We start from the raw sequence: 20808 nt of genomic DNA, 5'->3' as shown, positions 1-20808 counted from the left end.
TGTCGCTTCTACCCGTCCTGTCCGGGTGGGTGCCATCGTTTTCGTGGAAAACGAAATTATGAAATTTCTATTTGATTTCACATAGTTTGTGTTTGCTCTTCTCTGTCATAAATCCATACGATACGTACCAGTCACAGATTTCCCGTTTCTCCCCCTGTTTTTGCCCATATGTTGGCCCCCAGCCACGCTCCGTCGCTGCCACCATTGCTCCCTATCTAAGCCTATCCATATCACCTGGTCCTTCCAATGCCTGCCGCCTGCCGCCTGCCGCCTGGTTGTTTAATTTACCGAATTATTTCTGATTAAAAAAGTCACTGACAACGACGCCAAGCTCTGATGTCGCTTTGGGGTCCCTCTTTTCGTAACTGTACCTGGCCAGGGTGGACACAACTATACTCTACCTGCTAGAAGACATGTGTTATGACATTGGACGTTGCAAAATTTTCTACCGAAAGAAATCCGAAATAAGATAGAAAAACGCCAAATTAGTGTTGCTTGCGGTCTCCAGACACGTCTCTGAGGCACTATTTGTCACCAAATGACAGCAGACAGCAAAATCAAAAAGTCAACTTCTTAGTTGGTCCGCCCATTTGTGTCAGGGATGTCATTGGGAGTGGCAACCGGAAGCTCTATGCATTCCTATGCGTGGATATTTGTAAGGATATTTCTCAGACTGAATTGTCCAGACATTCGTCCAGTCACGTATAACCTACTATTTGTCATCCGAAAGAAACCTTCTATTTCTGTTCGGCCATACGTTCCATTGATTTCGAATGGTTTCTCGGGCTCCATTTTCTGGTTGCTTGGGCCTGAAAATCCTGTAGTCAAAACGGGTGCCTGACATCTGCCGAGCAACAGTAGTATCCACTGCTATAGTAAGGGTCACAAACACAACGATAAAGCCGATGCACACACGCACATTATTACTTGTTCAGAGTTTGAATTTTCGTTGCGCTGCCAGTGATCGGCACGCACGCATTCACATGTTGCCAGTGCGTTTGTGTGCGTAGGCAGCAGTCACAACGATACGTTGTAGTGGTGCCAGCAGCAGCGCACGGAAGATAGGGACTTGCCGATCGCTGATCTACACTAAACTATTTTACATAAGTCTTCGAGCGGGAGATTCGTCGAGCGAGCGACGCGCATAAAGTTGCATCCTGATGCGAGCGTTCACTTTCACGAACGTTCACATGCACTTTGGGTAGTACTTTGGTAGTACACACAGAATAGCCCAATGCCCAGCTATGATTAGGCACACGTGTAGTTGGCTAGAAAACGATTATGTACAATATATCCCCTCATTACATAATTAACTTTTACCTTAATAGTAAATTAGCTTAGAAAGATTATACGAAGTAATAATAAAATTAATATCAATATTAGTATTAATATAATAAACAAATTATGAATGTCTTATCAATAAAATTCACATATTCTGTCTCAGCTAATTTACTTTTCACATAAAAGGAAATAATGTCTTAAGGCATTTATGTACATACGTACAATGTACATAATTTATAAATTGACTTAGTCGTTTCCACTACACTTCAATGCCGGTTTTAGTATGGAACTCATTATACTAATTTGGAGCTTGGGTGCCGGGAACAGTAGTCTCGAAATTCTAAACAGTCCATCCAGTTCTGTCCCGATATATTTTTTGTAAACTGTACCTATTGAAACCTTGATGTAAGAACCTATTAGAGTTAATTTTCTCGGTATTTCAGGCATAAAATGTCTTGTTATCTATTTTATAATCTCTTCTAAAAAAAAAACGGGATTAATGATAAAAGTTCTAACATACAAAATTGGTCCAGTATCGTTTAACATTAATAACTTTGAGCGCAAGACATTTTTGTCCCGCGCGACAAAAAATAAATATATTTAATGGAACATTCAAAACCATGGGAATCTGAAGGATACAAAAGTTACGGAAAACCGCACTCGCACCCGCGCCACACTCGTAGAGTATATTGTACATATGTATATGTAATCGTCGAGATATCATTGGTGTGGTGTACATTTTGTCCTCTCTTCCGTCCCGATCGACATTGAAAACTATGACATCGGCGATATTAAGAAATGCAACACCGAGGTAAACAAGTGTTCTTTTTTCATTTGTTAGTATAAAAAATGCAAGCGAAGCGCTTATCTGCCAAGTTGAATTTTTCGACTATTCAGGAGTTGTTGTACAACGAACGATCTATTAGACCCGTCCCCCCTTTGAGAAGCTGCCACCGACGATGCAGACGCATGCTTGCGCAGTGCCGTTTTATCGGTCTCCAGCGATCTCCATTGCCACCGCTGCCGCAATCAGAGGCACATCAGAATTGAAACGAGGTCTGGAAGGCGTTGGCCCCTGGTTGCCATGAGTTTTTCCAGCGACGAGGTGAACTTCCTGGTTTACCGATACCTGCAGGAGTCGGGCTTCCTGCACTCCGCCTACGTGTTCGGCATTGAGTCGAACGTAGCGCGGACCAACATCAATGGAAGCCTGGTGCCGCCGGCTGCCCTGCTAACCATCCTCCAGAAGGGCCTCCTCTACACAGAGGTGGAGTGGAGTGTGGGCACGGACGGAGAGGTGGGGCGTCTCATTGAAGGCCTTTCCCTGATTGATGCTGTGATGCCGGATTCTAAAGGGCCCAAGGCGACGGGGAGCACCAGCACCGCAGAGTCCACCCCGGAGGGCGGTTCCAGGGGAAGTGCCGCATCCCCTAGCGGCTCCAGAGGCAGCAAAAATCCACAAGCCAGTGAGTCGAGCAATGCGAATGCAACTAGCATAGACGACTCCATCCCGTCCACATCCAAAAAAGCCGTCGCGGTCTCGACTTTCTATCCAAAAAAGCCGGGAAAACCCAGCATAGTCGCGGCGTACACAGCCCCAGACCACAGCCCAGCTTCGAGTGAGACCGACTTTTCTGCGGGCGGCAGTCCTGTGCCCGTCGAGCCAATGGAGATAGTCGGGAGCGTTGAGATTCCGGAGTCCGAAGTGTGCGCTCTGCGCGGCCACGAGGGCGAGGTGTTCATCTGCGCCTGGAATCCCAACCGGGACCTGCTGGCCAGTGGCTCGGGCGATAGCACTGCCCGCATCTGGAACATGACCGGATCGAAAGCCCACTCCAGTCAGCTGGTGCTGAGGCACTCTATAGAGACAGACGGGCCGCAGTTTACGGGTAACAAGGATGTCACATCCCTGGACTGGAATTGCGACGGTTCGATGTTGGCTACAGGCAGCTATGATGGCTATGCGCGCATCTGGAAGACAGATGGAAGTCTCACTTTGACGCTGGGTCAGCACAAGGGGCCGATCTTCGCACTCAAGTGGAACAAATACGGGAATTACATTGTCTCCGCCGGAGTGGACAAGACGACGATCATCTGGGATGCGAGCACGGGCAAGTGCACGCAACAATTCGCCTTTCACAGTGCCCCGGCCCTGGACGTCGACTGGCAGACGAATCAGGCCTTTGCCTCTTGCAGTACAGATCAGAGGATATTCGTGTGTCGGCTGGGCGAGACAGAGCCGCTCAAAACTTTCTGTGGGCACACCAACGAGGTGAACGCCATCAAGTGGTGCCCGCAGGGCCTGCTGCTGGCCTCCTGCTCGGATGACTTGACTCTGAAGATCTGGACCATGAATCGGGATCGGTGCTGCCAGGACCTGTTGGCCCATTCCAAGGAGATATACACTATCAAGTGGTCACCCACAGGGCCGAGCACGAACAATCCCAACATGAACCTTGTACTCGCCTCGGCCTCCTTCGACTCCACGGTTCGCCTGTGGGACGTGGAGCGCGGAAGCTGTATATACACGCTGAGCAAGCACACGGAGCCCGTCTACTCCGTGGCCTTCAGTCCCGACGGCAAGCACCTTGCCTCGGGCAGCTTCGACAAGTGCGTGCACATCTGGAGCACCCAGACTGGAGAGCTGGTGCATAGCTACAAGGGCACCGGCGGGATCTTCGAGGTCTGCTGGAACTCCGATGGCAGCAAGGTGGGCGCCAGTGCCTCGGACGGCGACATCTTTGTCCTGGATCTGCGCAAGTTATGATCCCTGGTCACGCCCAGCAGTTTCCTCAAGTTTTTTCTACTAAGACCCGTTTCCATGCAACATTTAAGGTAATACCTTAAGATGCAGACATTCTAAGAAACCCGAAACAAAAAAACCAATTTGAATTCTGATACTCTATGTTTTCTATATAAAAGTACGTACTGTTAAGAATTATACATATTTTTTTTATTAAAATATTTACTTACAACTGCCACAAAAGAGCTGTTGGATTGGATGGAGTTCATGCCACGAAAAGCACTCGAATCCAGGTCTTCTGTTCGACACTCGTAGCCAGTTCCCTGGCTCAGAAATACTATGTACATCCATTACTGAATGGAAAGTCGTCCAGGAAACGAATCTCAGACTAAATAGCATCCCATAATTGTGAAACGCACTGTACATCTCTTTTCGGGCTCCCAATCTTCGACCGACTAATCGGCACTCAATAATTCCAGATCGATAAAGGGTAGGCACATAAATCACACTGCGGGATTACATCATTCCATTTAGATTACGCAGTGCTACAGAATCAAACTTTTTTGAGTTCCATTCTCATGGGACCCAGCGTAGGTCTTGACACGGACCCAGTGAAGCACTGTAGTAGAAGCTATCGCTGACAAGCTAAGTCGGAGCAATCCCTTCTTTGGGCCGGATCGGTGCTCCGTTGCATCCCTTGGGGAGCACACTCCCCGCCCCCACAATCCTTCCCCCATCGTCCTACTTACCGTCAAAGCTTTCGAATGTTTTCATACCTAGTTTTTACCTACCTGGTTTTTGTTTTTGTTTTTTTCCTTTTCCTTTTTTTGTTTTTGGTTATCTGCTTGGTTATCTCTGGTTATCATTGGATCGATAGTTGGTACCCACCATATTGTTTTGCATAATTGCGCCAGGCGGGCGGCGATAAGTGTGCCCCCTTCATCGCCATCGCCATCACCATCACCATCACCATCGCCATTGCCATCACCGTCGCCATCACCGTCGCCAACACCGTCACCGTCTGCACCTCCCAGCCATTATCATCCCCATTAGTCGGGCATTTGGGACATCTGCATCGAACCATGCCCCTTATCTTATCCGGGCTGGGCTGGCCAGGATCGGAAGGGTTGAGATGCCAGGGTTGGGGTGGATCGCCCGGGCCTATATAAGCCGGGGCCACCTGCTGGCTGCCACTCATTCGGTTCCGGGAAGCGATCCACGTACCCCCCCAGAGCGTAGCCCGCATAAAGTGTTAATTTGTATTCCTCCACTGCCCCAGTGTGATCCACTTTTGGCCCAAAAAGACAACAACTGTAAAGAAACGTTGAGGCAAAAAAAAAGACGCAATTTGCATTTGAAAATCGTGTGAAATTTTCCAAAAGAAGGTCGACAACTTTTTGTAGATTTTCCTTTATTTTTTCTTCAGTTCAGTTCAGTTCGGCTCGGTTCGGTTCGGTTTTTGTTGGTTTGTTTTTGTTCTTTGTTTTTTTATCCAATTCTATTTCGTGCCGGAAACTGCGACGACTGCATTTTTTTCGAGTGCCTTTTTCATGTGTACTGGTACGTTTTCGGTATTTATATTGGGTGAGTTGAAGCAAAGTTCTCTAAATTCCTACATGCAACCGCCGCACAGTGGCGAAATGAAATTAGTTTAATTGTTCAATTTTGAACACAACGATTAGACGACCCCAAGCAGATAAAACCCAAACTAAAACCCTCGACACGAGGCAGCGAGCACGCACCTGGCGATGATAATGAGGCTCCCTCCCAATGGGGGCCTCCCGACTCGAGGCGGGAGCGGGAAGCAGTCCCCACCTAGCGGGGGAGAGCCCAAAAAGAGCAGAGCGCTAAGCTAATGTTTTCGTTAATTTAAGAATAACTTAATTATAGAAATCCCTTCTTTAGACATTGGACCACTCTTTAATATTATTGAACATATGGTGTACATATATTAATAAGGAGGTCTTGTGGAGGTTGGAGCACATCACATCGACTTAATCGATAGCACAAATCATTACTGTTATTCTGTTATTCGAATTCTTGTCTAAACATGTCTAAGTTCCATATTCTGGGTTCCTTTATCGGAGAAGCATCATGAACCGGAAACACGTCATGATTTTGCTATTATCGCTGTGCCAATCGGATGCTGGACGATTTAATCGATATAGTTTGGCAGAGGAGGAACTACCGATCGTATAATCTGCTCGCCCTGTGTCCCATAGGCCACATCACTTAGATCCAACTCCCAACTCCCTGGAAATATGTACCTACACATTCGTATGTACATATATATGTATGTACTTCATCTTTCATGGATTTCATTAGAGCGGAAATGCTGATTGGTCGCTTGGCTGGTTGGGTCAGTGGGGTTGTGGGGCATTGGGCGTTGGGCGGTGGGGCTTTGGGGAAAATGCTGTTGCTGGGGGTGGATGGGTGGTTGGGTAGTTGGAGAGATACTCCGGTTTTTTTTGTATTGTTTTTTTTTTCGGACACGTCAACCGTCAAAACTGAAACCAAAACCAAATCGAGTTCCATTTGATAAACGCGGTTTGTTACGCTTGGTCAAACTGTGTCAAATGTGTCCCAGCTGCACTTGTTCCGCTCCCTCTGGTCCCGTGTTCCTCTGCCTCTTCAACTGCCATAATTAGCGGGGAGAGGGGGGCAGGAACGGGCTGGAGTGGGAGGGCATCTGGGCAAGGTAAAATTTGCCCATTGGCTACGCCCGTTAGCCATACCTGTCCGGACGATGGTGCGGTCTCCGATGTAACCGATTTCTCCCTGATTACATTGTTTTTTTTTCCTGATAGCTCGCCACCATACTGTATAGATTCGACATGCCAAATATGTGTGTATATATTGCCATATGTACACATCTATATCGAGTGACAGGCTGACAGGGTGCTAATGAGAGGCGGGTGGGGGACCTGGCATAAAACTGGAGAAACTTTCAGAAGAACAACTTCGGTGGATTTGATCTTTCTTAAGAGTATCCCCCAGAAATCCAGAAAAACCCAGTAACGGATCCATATATTGGTGGGACCTGGCTTCGAAGTCCAACCTTCGTGTGATTGTAATTGCTCCATCCAACTGTGCCACATATCACTCAGAGCAAAGGCAAAACGACGACTCTTGGGGGCCCTGTGGGAAGGGAAGGTGGCAAGAACGGCAGAGGAATGGTTTCGGATCGAACGATCTGGGTATAAATAATAAACAAATGTTTTTGTTAGTCATCCGATCGTGATTGGCTTGCGCTGAAACCCCAATCCTAATCCATAGCCAACGCATTGAGTCTTTCATCTCCGTTAATCCTGCCGTTCAAGTGCCCTTCTGTCGCCGTTCTGATGAAGCACTATTATCGTTGCTTACTAATCCAATTTATCTGGGTTTCGGATGTCATGTACTTGCGTAATGCCTTCACTGAGTTTGTCCCCTTGCTACTCATCTTTATTGTGGTCGTATTGTCTTCTTGTGGGCTCTCCGCTCCTTGGAGCTCTTCGAATGTACATATGGTTCTGCTTCTGTTTGCATTGCATATCGCAGGCAGTCATCATATTACTTTTTTCTGGGCTTCAAATAGAAATTCATTCAGCGCCAAGATTTGTTTATGGTTAAACTAAATGTCCAAACATTTTCGCCCCCACACGAGTACGAGTATCATGTCATATCTGGACTCCATCGGACTCCATTTCCTTTCCCTTGGTCTTCTTTTCATTCAATACCGGCGGAATCATTCATGATTCGGCTGCCCTAGATGCCCATGGATCTACTTACGTGTACATACATATACACTCGTATATTTATTATTAATGTAGGTACATTTTTGTATTTAATAATCGCGGTAACAATCGTCGAGACCTCCACTTATGGTCAGCAAAATCATTCAGCTATGATGAATGCTATAATGCACTCATCAAATGTTTCTGCTGGCTGCTGCTGCTGCTGCTGCTGCTGCTTCTGGTGCTGGCTGCTCACCTGAGCACGAATGAAAATGACAATTTGTTGTTGTTGCCACCCACGCCACCCATCGCCTCCCACCATCCGTCCCACTGGGCCCACTGGGCGCACTGGGCTCACTGGGCGGAATTCCCACCAAACAACTGACCCACGGCCAATGAGAAGTCAAACGTTGCATGTCGCTAAGTGCAGCTAGAGTTGCCTCTAACTCTGCTGCTGTCAGAGGAGACCTGCAATTACTATACCCCGGACGCGTAGACCGGAAGAGTTGTTGTGTTTGTTCGAGTGTATGCCACAAGTAGATGGCGCCCCACCCTACCGTATGCTCATAGAACACATACATATGTTTAAGATAAGATGTAGTTTAATAAGATGTCATCAAGGTATATCTATTGTCCACACGATCGGGTAAATCTTTGCAAATGTTTGCGACATTAATGCCGTCTCTTTTTCTCCGGTTTGCAGTGCGAGTATCGTGCGGATAGATCTTATCTCAAGGGACCTTTAACAGGTCCAAGTGAGCTGGGGAAGGCTCGTCACCTCTCCCCCGCTACCACCTTAGCCTAACCTAGAACCTATAATGTTCATTTGAGTTTATATCCCAGTCTGAGTACCAGGTATCTCCCTGACGCAACACCATGATCGGGTGCTGTTCTTGCTTGTTATATGTGACTGTGGCTGCCTCTGATGACTGACATTGTACGGCTGCCGTACGTTTCTATAAACAATCAGCGAAGCGAGCGGACAATTTTCACTAACTGCCAGAGGCTCCAGCAATAGCAACAGCAGCAGCAGTCGCACCATGGAAAATGGAAAATGCCAATGCATTTGGAGCTGCAACAACAATGAGAGAGAGAGAGAGAGAGAGAACGTGGACAGATCTGAAAATGAATCTTGGTCAAAATCAATTTGCTACCCTGTGAACGGGCACAGAGATAGATGCACAGCCACAAGGACAGAGAAGGAGAAGTAGAAAGAGAAAGAAACAGTCACACACATAACTCAACTCACAGATGGCGCTGCTGCTGTTCTCTCCACGTGCACTTCCACATCCACATCCACAACCATTTCCGTTTCCATTTAGACTCGCGTGTTTCCAATGAGCTCCGCTCACTTTAAGGCCCAAATGCGGCTCGGGAAGGGGCTAAGGCAGAATTGGGCTGGTGGCTTACTGGTTGGGTGCCTGTGGTTTTGGCTCCACAACCGATTCTCTATTCATTTGGGCGCTGCCTGGGATGCAGCTGCTGTTCGAGCAGCTTCTCTCTGTCACTCTCTCTCTCTCTCTCTAAGTTGCTCAATTTGCCTCGCGTTTAGCCTTCGTATGTAATTGCATTTGTTTGGAACACCTCCTCCTCTGAGAGTTTCTCGCACAAGTACTGGTAGATGCACATGCTGACAGAGGCGGCAGAGGCGGTCACTTCCAGGGGGATTCCGAAGAATCCGAGCTTGGGGAGAAAAGAAAGGGGAACTGTGAAATGAATGTCGTAGAATGCGAGTAATGAATAATAATAACAAAAAGTTACAAATTGGAGCAATAAATTAAGTAGGAACCAATCAAAAAGTTCGAAAAATTGAAGCAGTGGGGAGGGTGTGGAACACTGTATTTCAAATATTAAATTTATGAAAATAAGGGATGATCACAGGTGTCACAGAATGCTTGAGAAGGCGTTGTAAAAGAGCGAAGCGTTGAATTCTAATAACGTATATATGACACTTCTTTTTTTAATCTTTGAAAATCCTGTTTGACGGTGAATTTTCGTGTATAATTTTTAAGTAAATCTCTTATCTGTATCCTGTATGTAACTCCAATTAATTGATGGCATCATCTTTTTTTAAGGCCTTTTGATATGTCGAAATAAAACGTATTAGTAAAGCAGTGATTGATAACGATGGGTGATCAATCGAGTTAACTATCGGAGAAATGAAATCAGAACCGCGACATGTCAAAAAAAGGAACATAAATGGAAGTTGGTTATTTACTTACAAGTATCTACAGGGTGCACCGTCTCTTGTGTTGGCATGTACTAACATTGAAACATTGAATAACTTTGACAATTGTGAACCGACTGACTTGTGTAGACCAGTGTTGGAAACTGGATCGCTTTGCACTGTGGGGTTATTTGAAAAGCTAAGTTAACGCCTGCTCAGGGCAAAGCTTCGTGCCGAAATCATCGCTATGATGATCGAAAAGGTGATTAAAAATGCAGCAAAAAGAGAACATTTGTTTGTGTCCGATAAAGGCCACTTAACTGATGTTGTTTTCAAAAGCAAGTCTGAATAAAAGCTAAAAATATTTGAAAAAATGCATATTCAAATGTGCTCAGCGCACAGTGATGGTAGTCTGATACAATAGTGCCGATTAGTAAAGACTTTTACGCCTAAATTCAAGGATCATGATTCACTGCTTTTGGCTTGTATCGATAGCCGACATATCGATAAGAATAAGAAGAAGAGGAATACCGTAAACAAATCCACATTAGTTAGAAATTTATGAATTTCGCTCAATACATTGGTTTTATGGAAGAAATGTTGCAAATCTGTTCTTTCTGTACAGTTTATCGCCATCTGAGCCATCCACTCCGTTCACCTCCATTCCCTCCAAATTGTTTGGTGTGTGGTGCTGGGCGTCCAGATTTGATATTTCTATTTCTATGCCTAAAGTATAAGCAAACAGCTGTCTGTGCCAGCTGTTTGTCGCGATACTAAGCTATGCATCACACATATGTAGGTGTTCACCTGAACTCAAAGCACGATGGATAGGCGATACTTCGATGAGCGCTGTGTGACACAAACGACATAAGAGATGGCGCACCCTGTACGGAAACGATGAAATTATCCATGAAATGGCAACAGATGAAGAAAAGTTGTGGCAAATAAAGGCTTATGGTCAGCAATGGAGGAGTCTTTGAATCTGGAGTCCCAGACTGCAATAAACACACAAAAAAATACGTAAGCCACTTTTAGATTCTGGAACAGAGTAATATGAGATGGAAAAATGCCAGTAAACATATGATATTCCAACCGCATTTTCAATATGGTAATAGTGCGGAATATAAAAGCTGGACTGGGGTCTTTTCGGTGGAAAACTTCAATGCGGCTTTTCGCGTGAATGGGTGAAATATGAACTAGCCTTCATTAGAAGCCTTCTATGGAATCCCGGTGTGTTTTTGTGCTCTCCATGGACTAGGAGCACCATAAGGAGGATTCATGCAGTTTTTTAGCTGCATGCCAAGCCCCCCCAACCAGCGCCTGTGAATTCAGTTTATATATCCATTGGCCAGAATCAGAATTGTCACGCAATCTGCTTTGAAAATTCGAACTTGTCGTTTTTTTTTTTGCATGCATTCTTTCGGTTGATTTACACCGAAGGTTGGCGGATCTGCTACCCCCCTGTCGGCTGTTTCAATTGCAGTTCTAACTCTTTGTCTAACACTTTTTCATGCCGTTTTGTCTCTTTGTTTTTGCTTGTGCTTCACATAGCCTTCCTCTCGGCCACGTTTGGAAACTGCTTATGGCTCTGGGTCGCCTGTCTGTTTGTCTGTCTGTCTGTCTGTTTTGGCAATTACGCAGTGCCATCTCCTACACCCTCCTGAAACGATGTTCCCCCTGCAAATTTTCGCCTCCTCCTTGGCCGACTGCAAACAAATGCTAATAAGCATTAAATTATGAAAAGATTTTGTTCGTTTGCAGGCCAGTCAGGCCATAAATGACGAAATTTAAGCGGCCATATATTTATAGCCCAGACTTTTTGCACTGGAAAACTGAGTGCTAACAGCCCGGGGTAGTGCAGGGGCAGGTGGGGGGGCGGGGGCGGTGGCGGTGGCGGTGGCGGGGCAGGGCCAGGTCGCAACGCAGCCAGAGCAGCGCTGTCGAAGGGGGTGGTGGGGGAAGCGGGCCGCAGAGGAAAGTGCTGCGTTTTGGCCATTTTTATTGGCAAGTCGCGCAGTTGCATAAACATGGCCAACGAGGCAGCCGACGACGACGGCGAATGGAAAATGTTCGAGTATGTTCGAGCTGTGGCAACACTGACGTTCTGCTCGTACTCGTGCTCGTACTATGCTGACGATCTCTCAGCCTAACAAAAGAAACCGCACAAGAAACTGCTAGTCGAAAATATCAATTATGTACATTTTGGATATATTTTCCAGCATTCTACGAAGATATGTATTGTAATATTAGTTCTGATATTCATTTCAGTCTGAATAAGTGCAGATGTACATTTGCTCGATCATCATTTACAGCAGGAAAGACACATCCATCTGGCGTTCCGTCTGTTCCTAGTGTTTCAGTCCAAAGGCCACAAGCTGAAAGCTTGTAGAAGCCTGCAAGTACATGGAATACATACAATACAATACAATACAGGGAAATCTGTGTTGACAAGTTCACTCAGCGAAATCGAATCCCAATCGGACGACTAGGCACAGATACCCTTTGCGAGGGTATCTCCAGCTTCGACCCTGAAAGCAGTCCGCCCTTCTACATATATAGGTTTTTGTTTTTGCGGTGGCAGAAAATGAAACTAAAAACGAAAAAACTGAAAACTGAAAACTGAAAAACGAACAAAAAGTAGAACGCTCAAATGGCTCACCGTCCATAAAATCGTCAAACAAATTGAGCGAAGCAAACGTCAACGCACGCAGCGCTTTTCCAGCTTTTCACCCTGCCCTGTAAGGCCCCCTCCCCCACCCCATTCCACTGAGGTTTTCCAATTAGTTAGTAGCTGAATTGTTGACTAGAGGCCAGGGCAAACATGCCCAGATGGCCCTCCAAGCGAAAACAGGTACATAGGCCCGGGAGATGTTGTGGAGGAAACGGAGACTAAGCGATGGTTATTCGATGGATATTATATGAGTGTAAGCGGCAATCGTAGTTTTGAACTTAGTACTATAACAACGATAAGTATTTGATAGAGGAAGAGAGATGGAACTGTATTAGGTATATACGAGTGTGTTCCCTACAGTTTCATAGAGCTGAACTGACTGAAGGAAGTATCTTATCCATAATGTATCTTTTCTGCAAGCTCACCTCTCCACCTCCACCTATCTTGTCTGCAGTCTATCCTCCGTCCTGGGGAATCTATTTATTTGATATTTTCAATTTATGTCAATTCATTTGACAGCAGTTCAGATTGGCTTGGGGTAAGGAAGCGATGTTATGGAGAAGGCAGTTCCGCCGTATTTTTTGAGGTTGTTTGCCATGGCTTCAATTGATATGGGATTTGTTTGACTTTTCTCGAATTCAAGCATTTTCTTGGTTTCTTGGTTTCTTGTTTGTGTTTATTTTTTCATTTAGTTATCGTTGAATACATGTCAGTCGACCCAAAATGGGAACCATTTTACCAACCCATAAGGTAGCTGTCATTGGATGTACAGGAAGAGATAAAGAGTGATCATTCGGGGGGAGACTGCATGGAAACTATCGAATACAATTACCTTGAGTACCTTTCGAAGGAAGTATAAAACAAATGGAAGGGAATGTATTAAGGATATCGTCGAAGAGAGTTTCAGATTATAAAGGAACATGTAAAGAAGTAAATAGATACGTATGATATTTAGGCAAGATCGAGATCTGGAAATATTTAAGACAGCTACGAGTACCTAATATCTAAATCTGGAATAAAAGTAATGATTCAACAAGGACAGTCTTCTTTTCTAGACCCAACTTTATTTGCGCTTCCTTAGCAGACACATCTTGTAGTTCTATCTTCTATCTTTAGCTGCCTTCTTATATGCATGTAGTACGTAGGTAAACATTTAGCTTCGGCATCCGTATACGTATCCGTATCCGTATCTGTATCTGCCTCCGTGGGAGAGTGCAATCTGTGTGAATGTGGAACGTTGTGGAGCGACCGAATTGAAGCGCGTTATTTGAATTCGATTTCTTCTCTGAATTTTAACAGCAACGTGTTAAATGAATGCCAACAAAAAACGGGAGAGACTTCAACTGAGAGGCAGACCCAGGCCCAGACCGATTCAGAAATCGTCGGCAGTTCGGTCTTCATCTCTAACGACGACCACCGCCAGGTACCAGGTTAGGTACATACCTAACACGATCTTCGCTCTCCAAGTGCTATGTACCCAGGCCCTGAACCAATACCCCTCAAACCCATATATGTATCGCCACCTCCATTTCCTTGTCCATCTTCCTCTGCCTCTATCTCTATCTCTATCTCTACTTCAACCTCTATTCTAGTTGTGTATTCTGATACGAGCTCTTCGTGGCTTTGATGTGCTCTACATCAAGTTGATCTGGCGACGTCGAAGGTTTGTCGTTGATCAACGTGCATCCACATCCACATCCACATCCGCATTTGTATCTGGTATCTTACTCTCCATCTCCATCTTCATCTCAATCTCAATCTACATCTACATATCCATTTCTATCTCTTTCGTTTTCTTTAACTTATGCACGTATCCCATGTGTTTGGGGCAGTCTGTTCCACATATTGATCGAACGTGTGCAAATACGATACAATTTAAATATTTATTATCTTTGCAGTTCGTTAGCATCTTGTACATACAGATGTACATATGTACATATGTGCTTCAGGCAGGAGCGTAGCCAGGGGGTGTAACCTACATTCTAACCGAGTGATCAGGGTGATCTTATTGATAGTCACACTGTCCATTTTCGAGTTAAGGTTGCGCAAAGATCAATATCTTTTAACGAATATACTCGTATAGATCTTTCTGCCTGGAACAAACATTTAGACTGGTAGTCTGTTAAGAAAATGCGTCCCAAGAAATCGTTAGTATTATATAATATAAGAAATTTATCGATAACGCTATATAATCTGGTTTCTAAGGTTTCACAGGAGTGTGGATACCAAATTTGGTTTCTCTAGCTCTTATGGGTTCTGAGATCCTTGAACTCATCTTTTGCAATTGGCAAAACCGACCATGAAACCTGTGTGTTAGAGAGAGACAGAGCGAGTAAGAATGAAATTGTTTTCTTGATTCTGGCTATAGTAATTATACGATCTGGTTCAGATTTTGCACTCTAGAAGATATAGTCATCTTCTACGATTCTGCGTTTTTAGTTGTTTCGTATCGTCGAAATTGTGGATGCCACAGATTTTCGCCCTTTGTGGGGGCGAAAGTGGGCGGGGCAAAGTTTTGAAATATTTTTGTAGCAGTGACATATCACAGAAGTCTGGATCCAAAACATCGTTGCTCTAGCTCTTATATTCTTTGAGCATTAGGCGCTGAAGGGGACTAAAAATACGAGAAAATCAATCTATGTATCAGATTGCTGAATCTGGATCAGATCTGATTACTATTATGGTCAGAATGAGAAAATCGATTTGCAGAGGCTACGCAACCCCTTCCACACGCCCACTTCTTCCCTCTCTCTCACATACTCTTCATCGTGCAATGCGCGCCCCCTGGCGGAAGGGAGTCATGCTTACTGAGTATCGGGTGTAAATGTAGAGTCGCGGCCCTAGCTGCGACTCACAATGTTCCTACTCGTTTCCAACAAGCAGAAGGAATATGTTTGGGAAGTTATTTTTCAAATAAGCTATTAATTAAATTAGTAATAATTATTCTGTGGTTCCAGCCTTGTCACTGGTCGTGGTATTATCAGAACGGGTGTCAGGATCGGCATACAACTCTGGAGTGACATTTCAGTTTATTCAATTATTCAACGTCGCCTGAAGGAGACGACTTCAATGGCAATGGCACTATTGGACTCATGAATATCATGATGGGATGATATTAAATGAATGTGAAGCTTAAGACTTTTCATTTACTATTACGATCTATGGGAATAATGGGGGGGTCGCAAGACTTACAAATCCCATCTAACCCCTCCTCTAAGCTAAGCCACTGACTGGCTTGGTGCTTTTGGTGGCCTCAATATGGAATGGGACTTACTTCTCGACATCGAAGGTCTTCATCGAGAGGTTTTCCATTAACATTTTCTGCCCCGAAAAAAGAGAAATAAATAAGAAGAAGTAGACGAAGAGAACGAGAAGATGGAAGCAGTAGCCAAAGATGAAGAGCATAAACGAGGAAGAGGAATAGCTGATTATACAACCGATTTGATCAATTGGCGCCGCAGCGACCATACCTCTGGCGGGTGGAAGGGGTCTGTGGTTGGGGCAGTACTTAACGCATGTTAACGTTGACGCCGACTCCATTTGCACGCCTGATTGTTATGGATATGGAACAAGGAAACCAAAGCTAGAGCTAGCGCCAGATATAGAGCTAAGACAGAGAGAGAGAGAGGCAGCGGTGGAGGCAGTGGCGCAGGGGGGGAGTTAGGTATAGGAGAAGCGAGAGAAACAGTTCCATTTGCATTCGCAACAGAACGAAATGCATTAGAAAAACGTTTGTTCCTATGTACATACGTATATACCCTTAAAGGGGGGTGCGACTCTTATGATTTTGACTAGACTTTTGTAACACATAGAAAATGCATACATAGTAAGAACCTTCCATCTGGAAGTTTGTATTTGTTCCTATAACATTCCGTTCGTTCAAGGAAAAACTACAGCTGTATAGAAGGGCGAATTAACGTCATTCGCATCCTTCCATGAATGAGCCCCCAATAGAGCATACATATGTACTTGCATACATATATGTATGTATAGTAGATGCCAAAGGGAAGATGCATCTGGAAGGGTATTTGAAGCTTCGCCCCCGAAGATCCTCTTTCTCTCTTGTTTTGTTACTGTTACTGTTACAGTTGCTGTTTTTGTTGGAATTGCTGATAAAAGAAAAGCCCCAAAACTAATTAACGCCTGCAACGTGTTTGCCTGACTGTACATGTGTGTGCGCGTTGTGCGGTGTGTGTGTGTGTGCGGGCCAACTGTTGATTGTGTAAACCGAAAAGGTGCGAAAGGGATGGCCATCATGAGTGTGTCCGGGGCTGTGTGTGTGTGCGAGTCCGAGTGCTAGTGCTAGTGTGTACATAGCGCATATGTCTATGTCTACCTTCATGAAACTGGCTGTATTTTTATCTGCTAATTAAACACAGACGCTCGATTGCGACAAAAGCAGCAACAACCTCACCAACAATCAGCGGCAGCCCGCTTAAAGCCAACGACGTGGCCATATGGAAAACACACACATAAGCGCACAGATAAATGAGTAACCTATCGTAACTACACATGTATGTACGAATGTACAAACAAAGATACAACGTATTCCATTGCATATTGCTGACGCCGCAAAGGAAAGCCCGTACACTCGTGCGCCGCCTATCTACATGACGATGTAATTAGACATGTCGCTGTACGCTGTACAGCGTCGCTGTACTTGTAAGATCCAGGAGAGGATAACTCCTGCGAGCCCCTTTCTAGCCAAAGACACCATTTTCGTCTTCTGCTCACAGGCAGAAACACCCCCCGGGGGCTATGGGTTATGCTTGCAGTGTATGTTTGTTTTCTCTTAAAAAGTAGCCCATCTGTATGCCCTCTCTCTCTCTCCCTCTTACCCTAAAAGGAACTTTTACATGCAGTGCAGCACCAAGGTGAACTAAACAGAAGGTACGTTGGTACCGTTCTGCGGGCACCATAGTTTGGTTCCTCTCCCAACTACTGTTTAGTGTCACGCGCCTCTAAATCGAAAAATCTACCCAAATGACAAAACATATGCACAGCAAGGCTCATTGGCCCCGCCGTGTGGCGGTAGAGGCCGGTCTCTCCGACTGACTTACCTTTAATTTAATATACCCTGGGCAAACGCAGTACCGACTGCCGCTGCTGCGGAGAGCACACACAGCGCGCCGCTGAGAACAAACAAAGTGAGTAAAATGAGCAAATAAAGCGAACGTTGTCGTCTGCATCATCACACGAACACACACACACACACACATACACACAGAAACATTAACAATTCTGAAAAAATAAAAAATAAATAGTAGGAAAAAATGAAAGAAAATAAATAAAAGCAACAACAAACGTCGCTTAATTTCAAGTTAAATAGCCGACGCGCATTATTTGAGTTTTGAAATGGAGAGCAAGTCGAAGATGGTTACACTACCGACATGCACACGTGTGTGTTTAGGGTATGTACATACGTACATACTGGATGGCGTATGGCTACGATGGATGTCATTCCATTTACCTAATCTTTCCCTCTCTTTTATCCTTGCGCACAAGAAGAACCCCAAACCCCCAAAGCGGTGGCCTGGGTCGCCGCTGGTGCGACGACAGGAGCCCCCGGCTTCGGGAGCAGGCAGCGATCTTCACCTGCTCTCCTCCTGCTCTAATGCACAGCCAAACTTGCTGATTGCGCTGCCGCGGCTGCCGCGACTGCTGCTATCTCTGTCTCACGCCGGCAGCAGCTTCGGCTCTGCGCTTCAGTATCGGTATCGGGCTCGGTCTCGGTGTCAACTTCGGCTATGTGGGTTCTCAGCATTTTGCTATTTTCACTCAACGCCCATTGCACGTTCAGTTCATTCCTCGATCGGTCGCGCAGCGGGAAAGTCGTCTCCGGCTACCTACCCGTCTCTCTGGTCATTACACCCCTTCTGCTCCCGCTGGGGAGAGAGACTGTCTACCCAAAAAACAAAAGAACAACACTATCTCATTCCTGTTAACGTTTATATTCTTGGTTAAACCCCTATTTTGTGGCTGCCTTTGTTTTAATTGCTTACAACCGCGCGTTGTCGTGCACAAAACGCGCAAACATCGCCGTCTTCAAGTGAAAATGAACCGATCTCCATTTTAATTTTACTTTGCCATTTTTTTGCCAATTTTTTTTGCTTGTGAGAATTACTGCAAACTGGAACAAAAAGTTATCGAATGACTAGCGCGGGAAAAAACGAAGGCGCAAGTTCTGCCGAGCTGCCAGTCCGAAATTGGAAGCGAAAAGCGAAAATCGCTTCAAATGCTGACACGTAACTGTAAGTGGAATGGCCGTCGAAGGGTCGGGCAGCGCAGCGCAGGGACAGGGACAGGGACAAGGGAACCAGTGCAAGGGGTCGCTGCAGTGCAGATGGGAGACTTTACTTCCCCTGTTCGGAGTGTTCAAAAATGCACTGATCATTCACACTCAGATCCATCGAAAATCACATCGATCGAAAGGGTAATTAATACAGAAAAAGACGGGAGCGTTGTTGCAAGTCCGTTGCACTCCAATTGTATTCTACTTGGTTCGCACACAAAATGTATCGGCCTAGTTCTAAGAGCTAGTTCTAAGAGAGCGCTCTGAGTATTGTATTTTTTTTGTGGCCGCTGCTGCTGCTGCTGCTGTTGCTGTGGGACGGCTTTAGGCCGCCTTGACTTTCGACTTTTGTCTCGACTTGACATCTCCTCTTATTAACTATGTCATTTTCCCTTTTGGTTTTATTGCACTGCATAAACTAAATTATTATTATTTTTATTATTACTCATTTGTTGGCCTGGAAACAGCAGGGGCGTGCTAGCGGCTAGCGGCTAGGGGCTAGGGGCTAGGGGGAGGGACGTGGAGAGAAGTGCTGTTCATGGCGATTTCTGAAAAAAACAGAAACAGAAACAAAAAAAGAAAATAAAAGGCGAGATGAGTACTTTCGTTTTATGATGTCTGTCGGCGGGGATACCCTTTCCTGAAGCTCTGGGCCCCGACCGGTCGGGCATTCTCTTTTTTTCTGGCTGGTTTCTGGCTTCGACTTGATGCCATTCGATTCGGAATTCCCTAGATAAGGATATGGGAACTTTCCACAGGTCGCGTTTCGACTTATTTCTTATCGCCTTTGGCTTTCCGCTATCAAATAATTGGTCACTTTCCATTATGTGCCTGAGTGTTCCCATCAGCCTTCCTTGGGGGGAGACAAGATTCTTATGTTCCTCCTCCACTCTCCACCACATTGTATTTTGGCTCCATTCCAAGGGCATTCGGGGTTCTGTGTGGGGAATGGCTACCAGCTCGGCTCTACATTCTCATCGTTTCCTTGGGTCCGCTCTGCGAGCCTCGTCTCCGATTAGCTTTCAGCAAAATTCCCCGTAATCGCTGACCCTCTGTTTGAATTTCGTCCGAGAACAAAGTAAACCGAATACCCCAAAAGAACGATGGCGACACAAGCCCCAACCCAACCCAACCCAACCCAAACCCAAGCCAAACCCAGCGCATTCTGATAGATTCAGTTACGGCTCAGAATCAGAATCAGAATCAGAGTGCTGTTCCCCAGGGTCCCATTACCACATCCCACAGAACATATGTACATGCACATGTGCACAGCACGTACAGGGTATTGTTCCGTCGGCAAATGTGGGGGATTCAGCAACATCCATCCAAGACCGAACCGAACCGAACCGAACCGAGCCGAGAACAGAGCGGAGCTCTCTTTCAGGAGGCAACAGTCGTTGAATGTTTATTTATAAACAAAAAAGACAAAACCCCAAAGCGATCGCCAATCCAAGGTTCGAGGGAGCTCCGATCGAGGGGTGGTCGAGCACCACCCTATGGATACACTCGTAATGGGTGTGTGTGTGTGTGCTGGTGGAATGAGGAACGGACCGATTAGATAAGAAGTCACTCGGCTCGGAGCCCGGAGTGGAGAGGCGGTCGTGACTAAAGCGAAAGCGATCTCAATTCAATATTGATCGAGTAAGCCGCTCCGTTTATTTATACATAAGTATTTCCTGATAAGGGTCCAGGTCCCTCCCTAACCCACTATGCTGGATTCCCTAAAAATACCCCTTTTGTGGCATGTTGTGGGGGGCCTGGGCTGTGGGGCGACAAGTCTCTTCTGGGAAACTATTTGCTTTCCCCACTTCCTGTTTCTAGGCGCCTCCTCCTCCCCGTACTATCTCCTCCGTGCAGCAGTAACCTGTTAAGCCTCCTCCTCCCCCCCCCCCCCCACTCCTACCCACTGAGCATTATCATTTTATCTTATCGTTTCTT

The 20808-nt window shown here is 45.6% G+C and overlaps 2 protein-coding genes across 5 annotated transcripts in view; both read left to right on the top strand.

Annotated features, from left to right (window-relative positions):
- Positions 1 to 20808, top strand: part of Gmap (Golgi microtubule-associated protein) — a 31551-nt gene that overhangs the window by 957 nt on the left and 9786 nt on the right. The gene's annotated exons all lie outside the window — the stretch shown is intronic.
- On the top strand, positions 1899 to 4199 carry LOC26532259 (F-box-like/WD repeat-containing protein TBL1XR1). The gene has a single exon (XM_033383602.1). It carries the CDS (start codon positions 2366 to 2368, stop codon positions 4046 to 4048), a length of 1683 nt encoding a protein of 560 aa, XP_033239493.1. The 5' UTR covers positions 1899 to 2365; the 3' UTR covers positions 4049 to 4199.

This window comes from Drosophila pseudoobscura, chromosome X, assembly GCF_009870125.1.
Source record: "Drosophila pseudoobscura strain MV-25-SWS-2005 chromosome X, UCI_Dpse_MV25, whole genome shotgun sequence".
Lineage (NCBI taxonomy): Eukaryota > Metazoa > Arthropoda > Insecta > Diptera > Drosophilidae > Drosophila > Drosophila pseudoobscura.
This window is presented reverse-complemented; position numbering and strand designations above follow the sequence as displayed.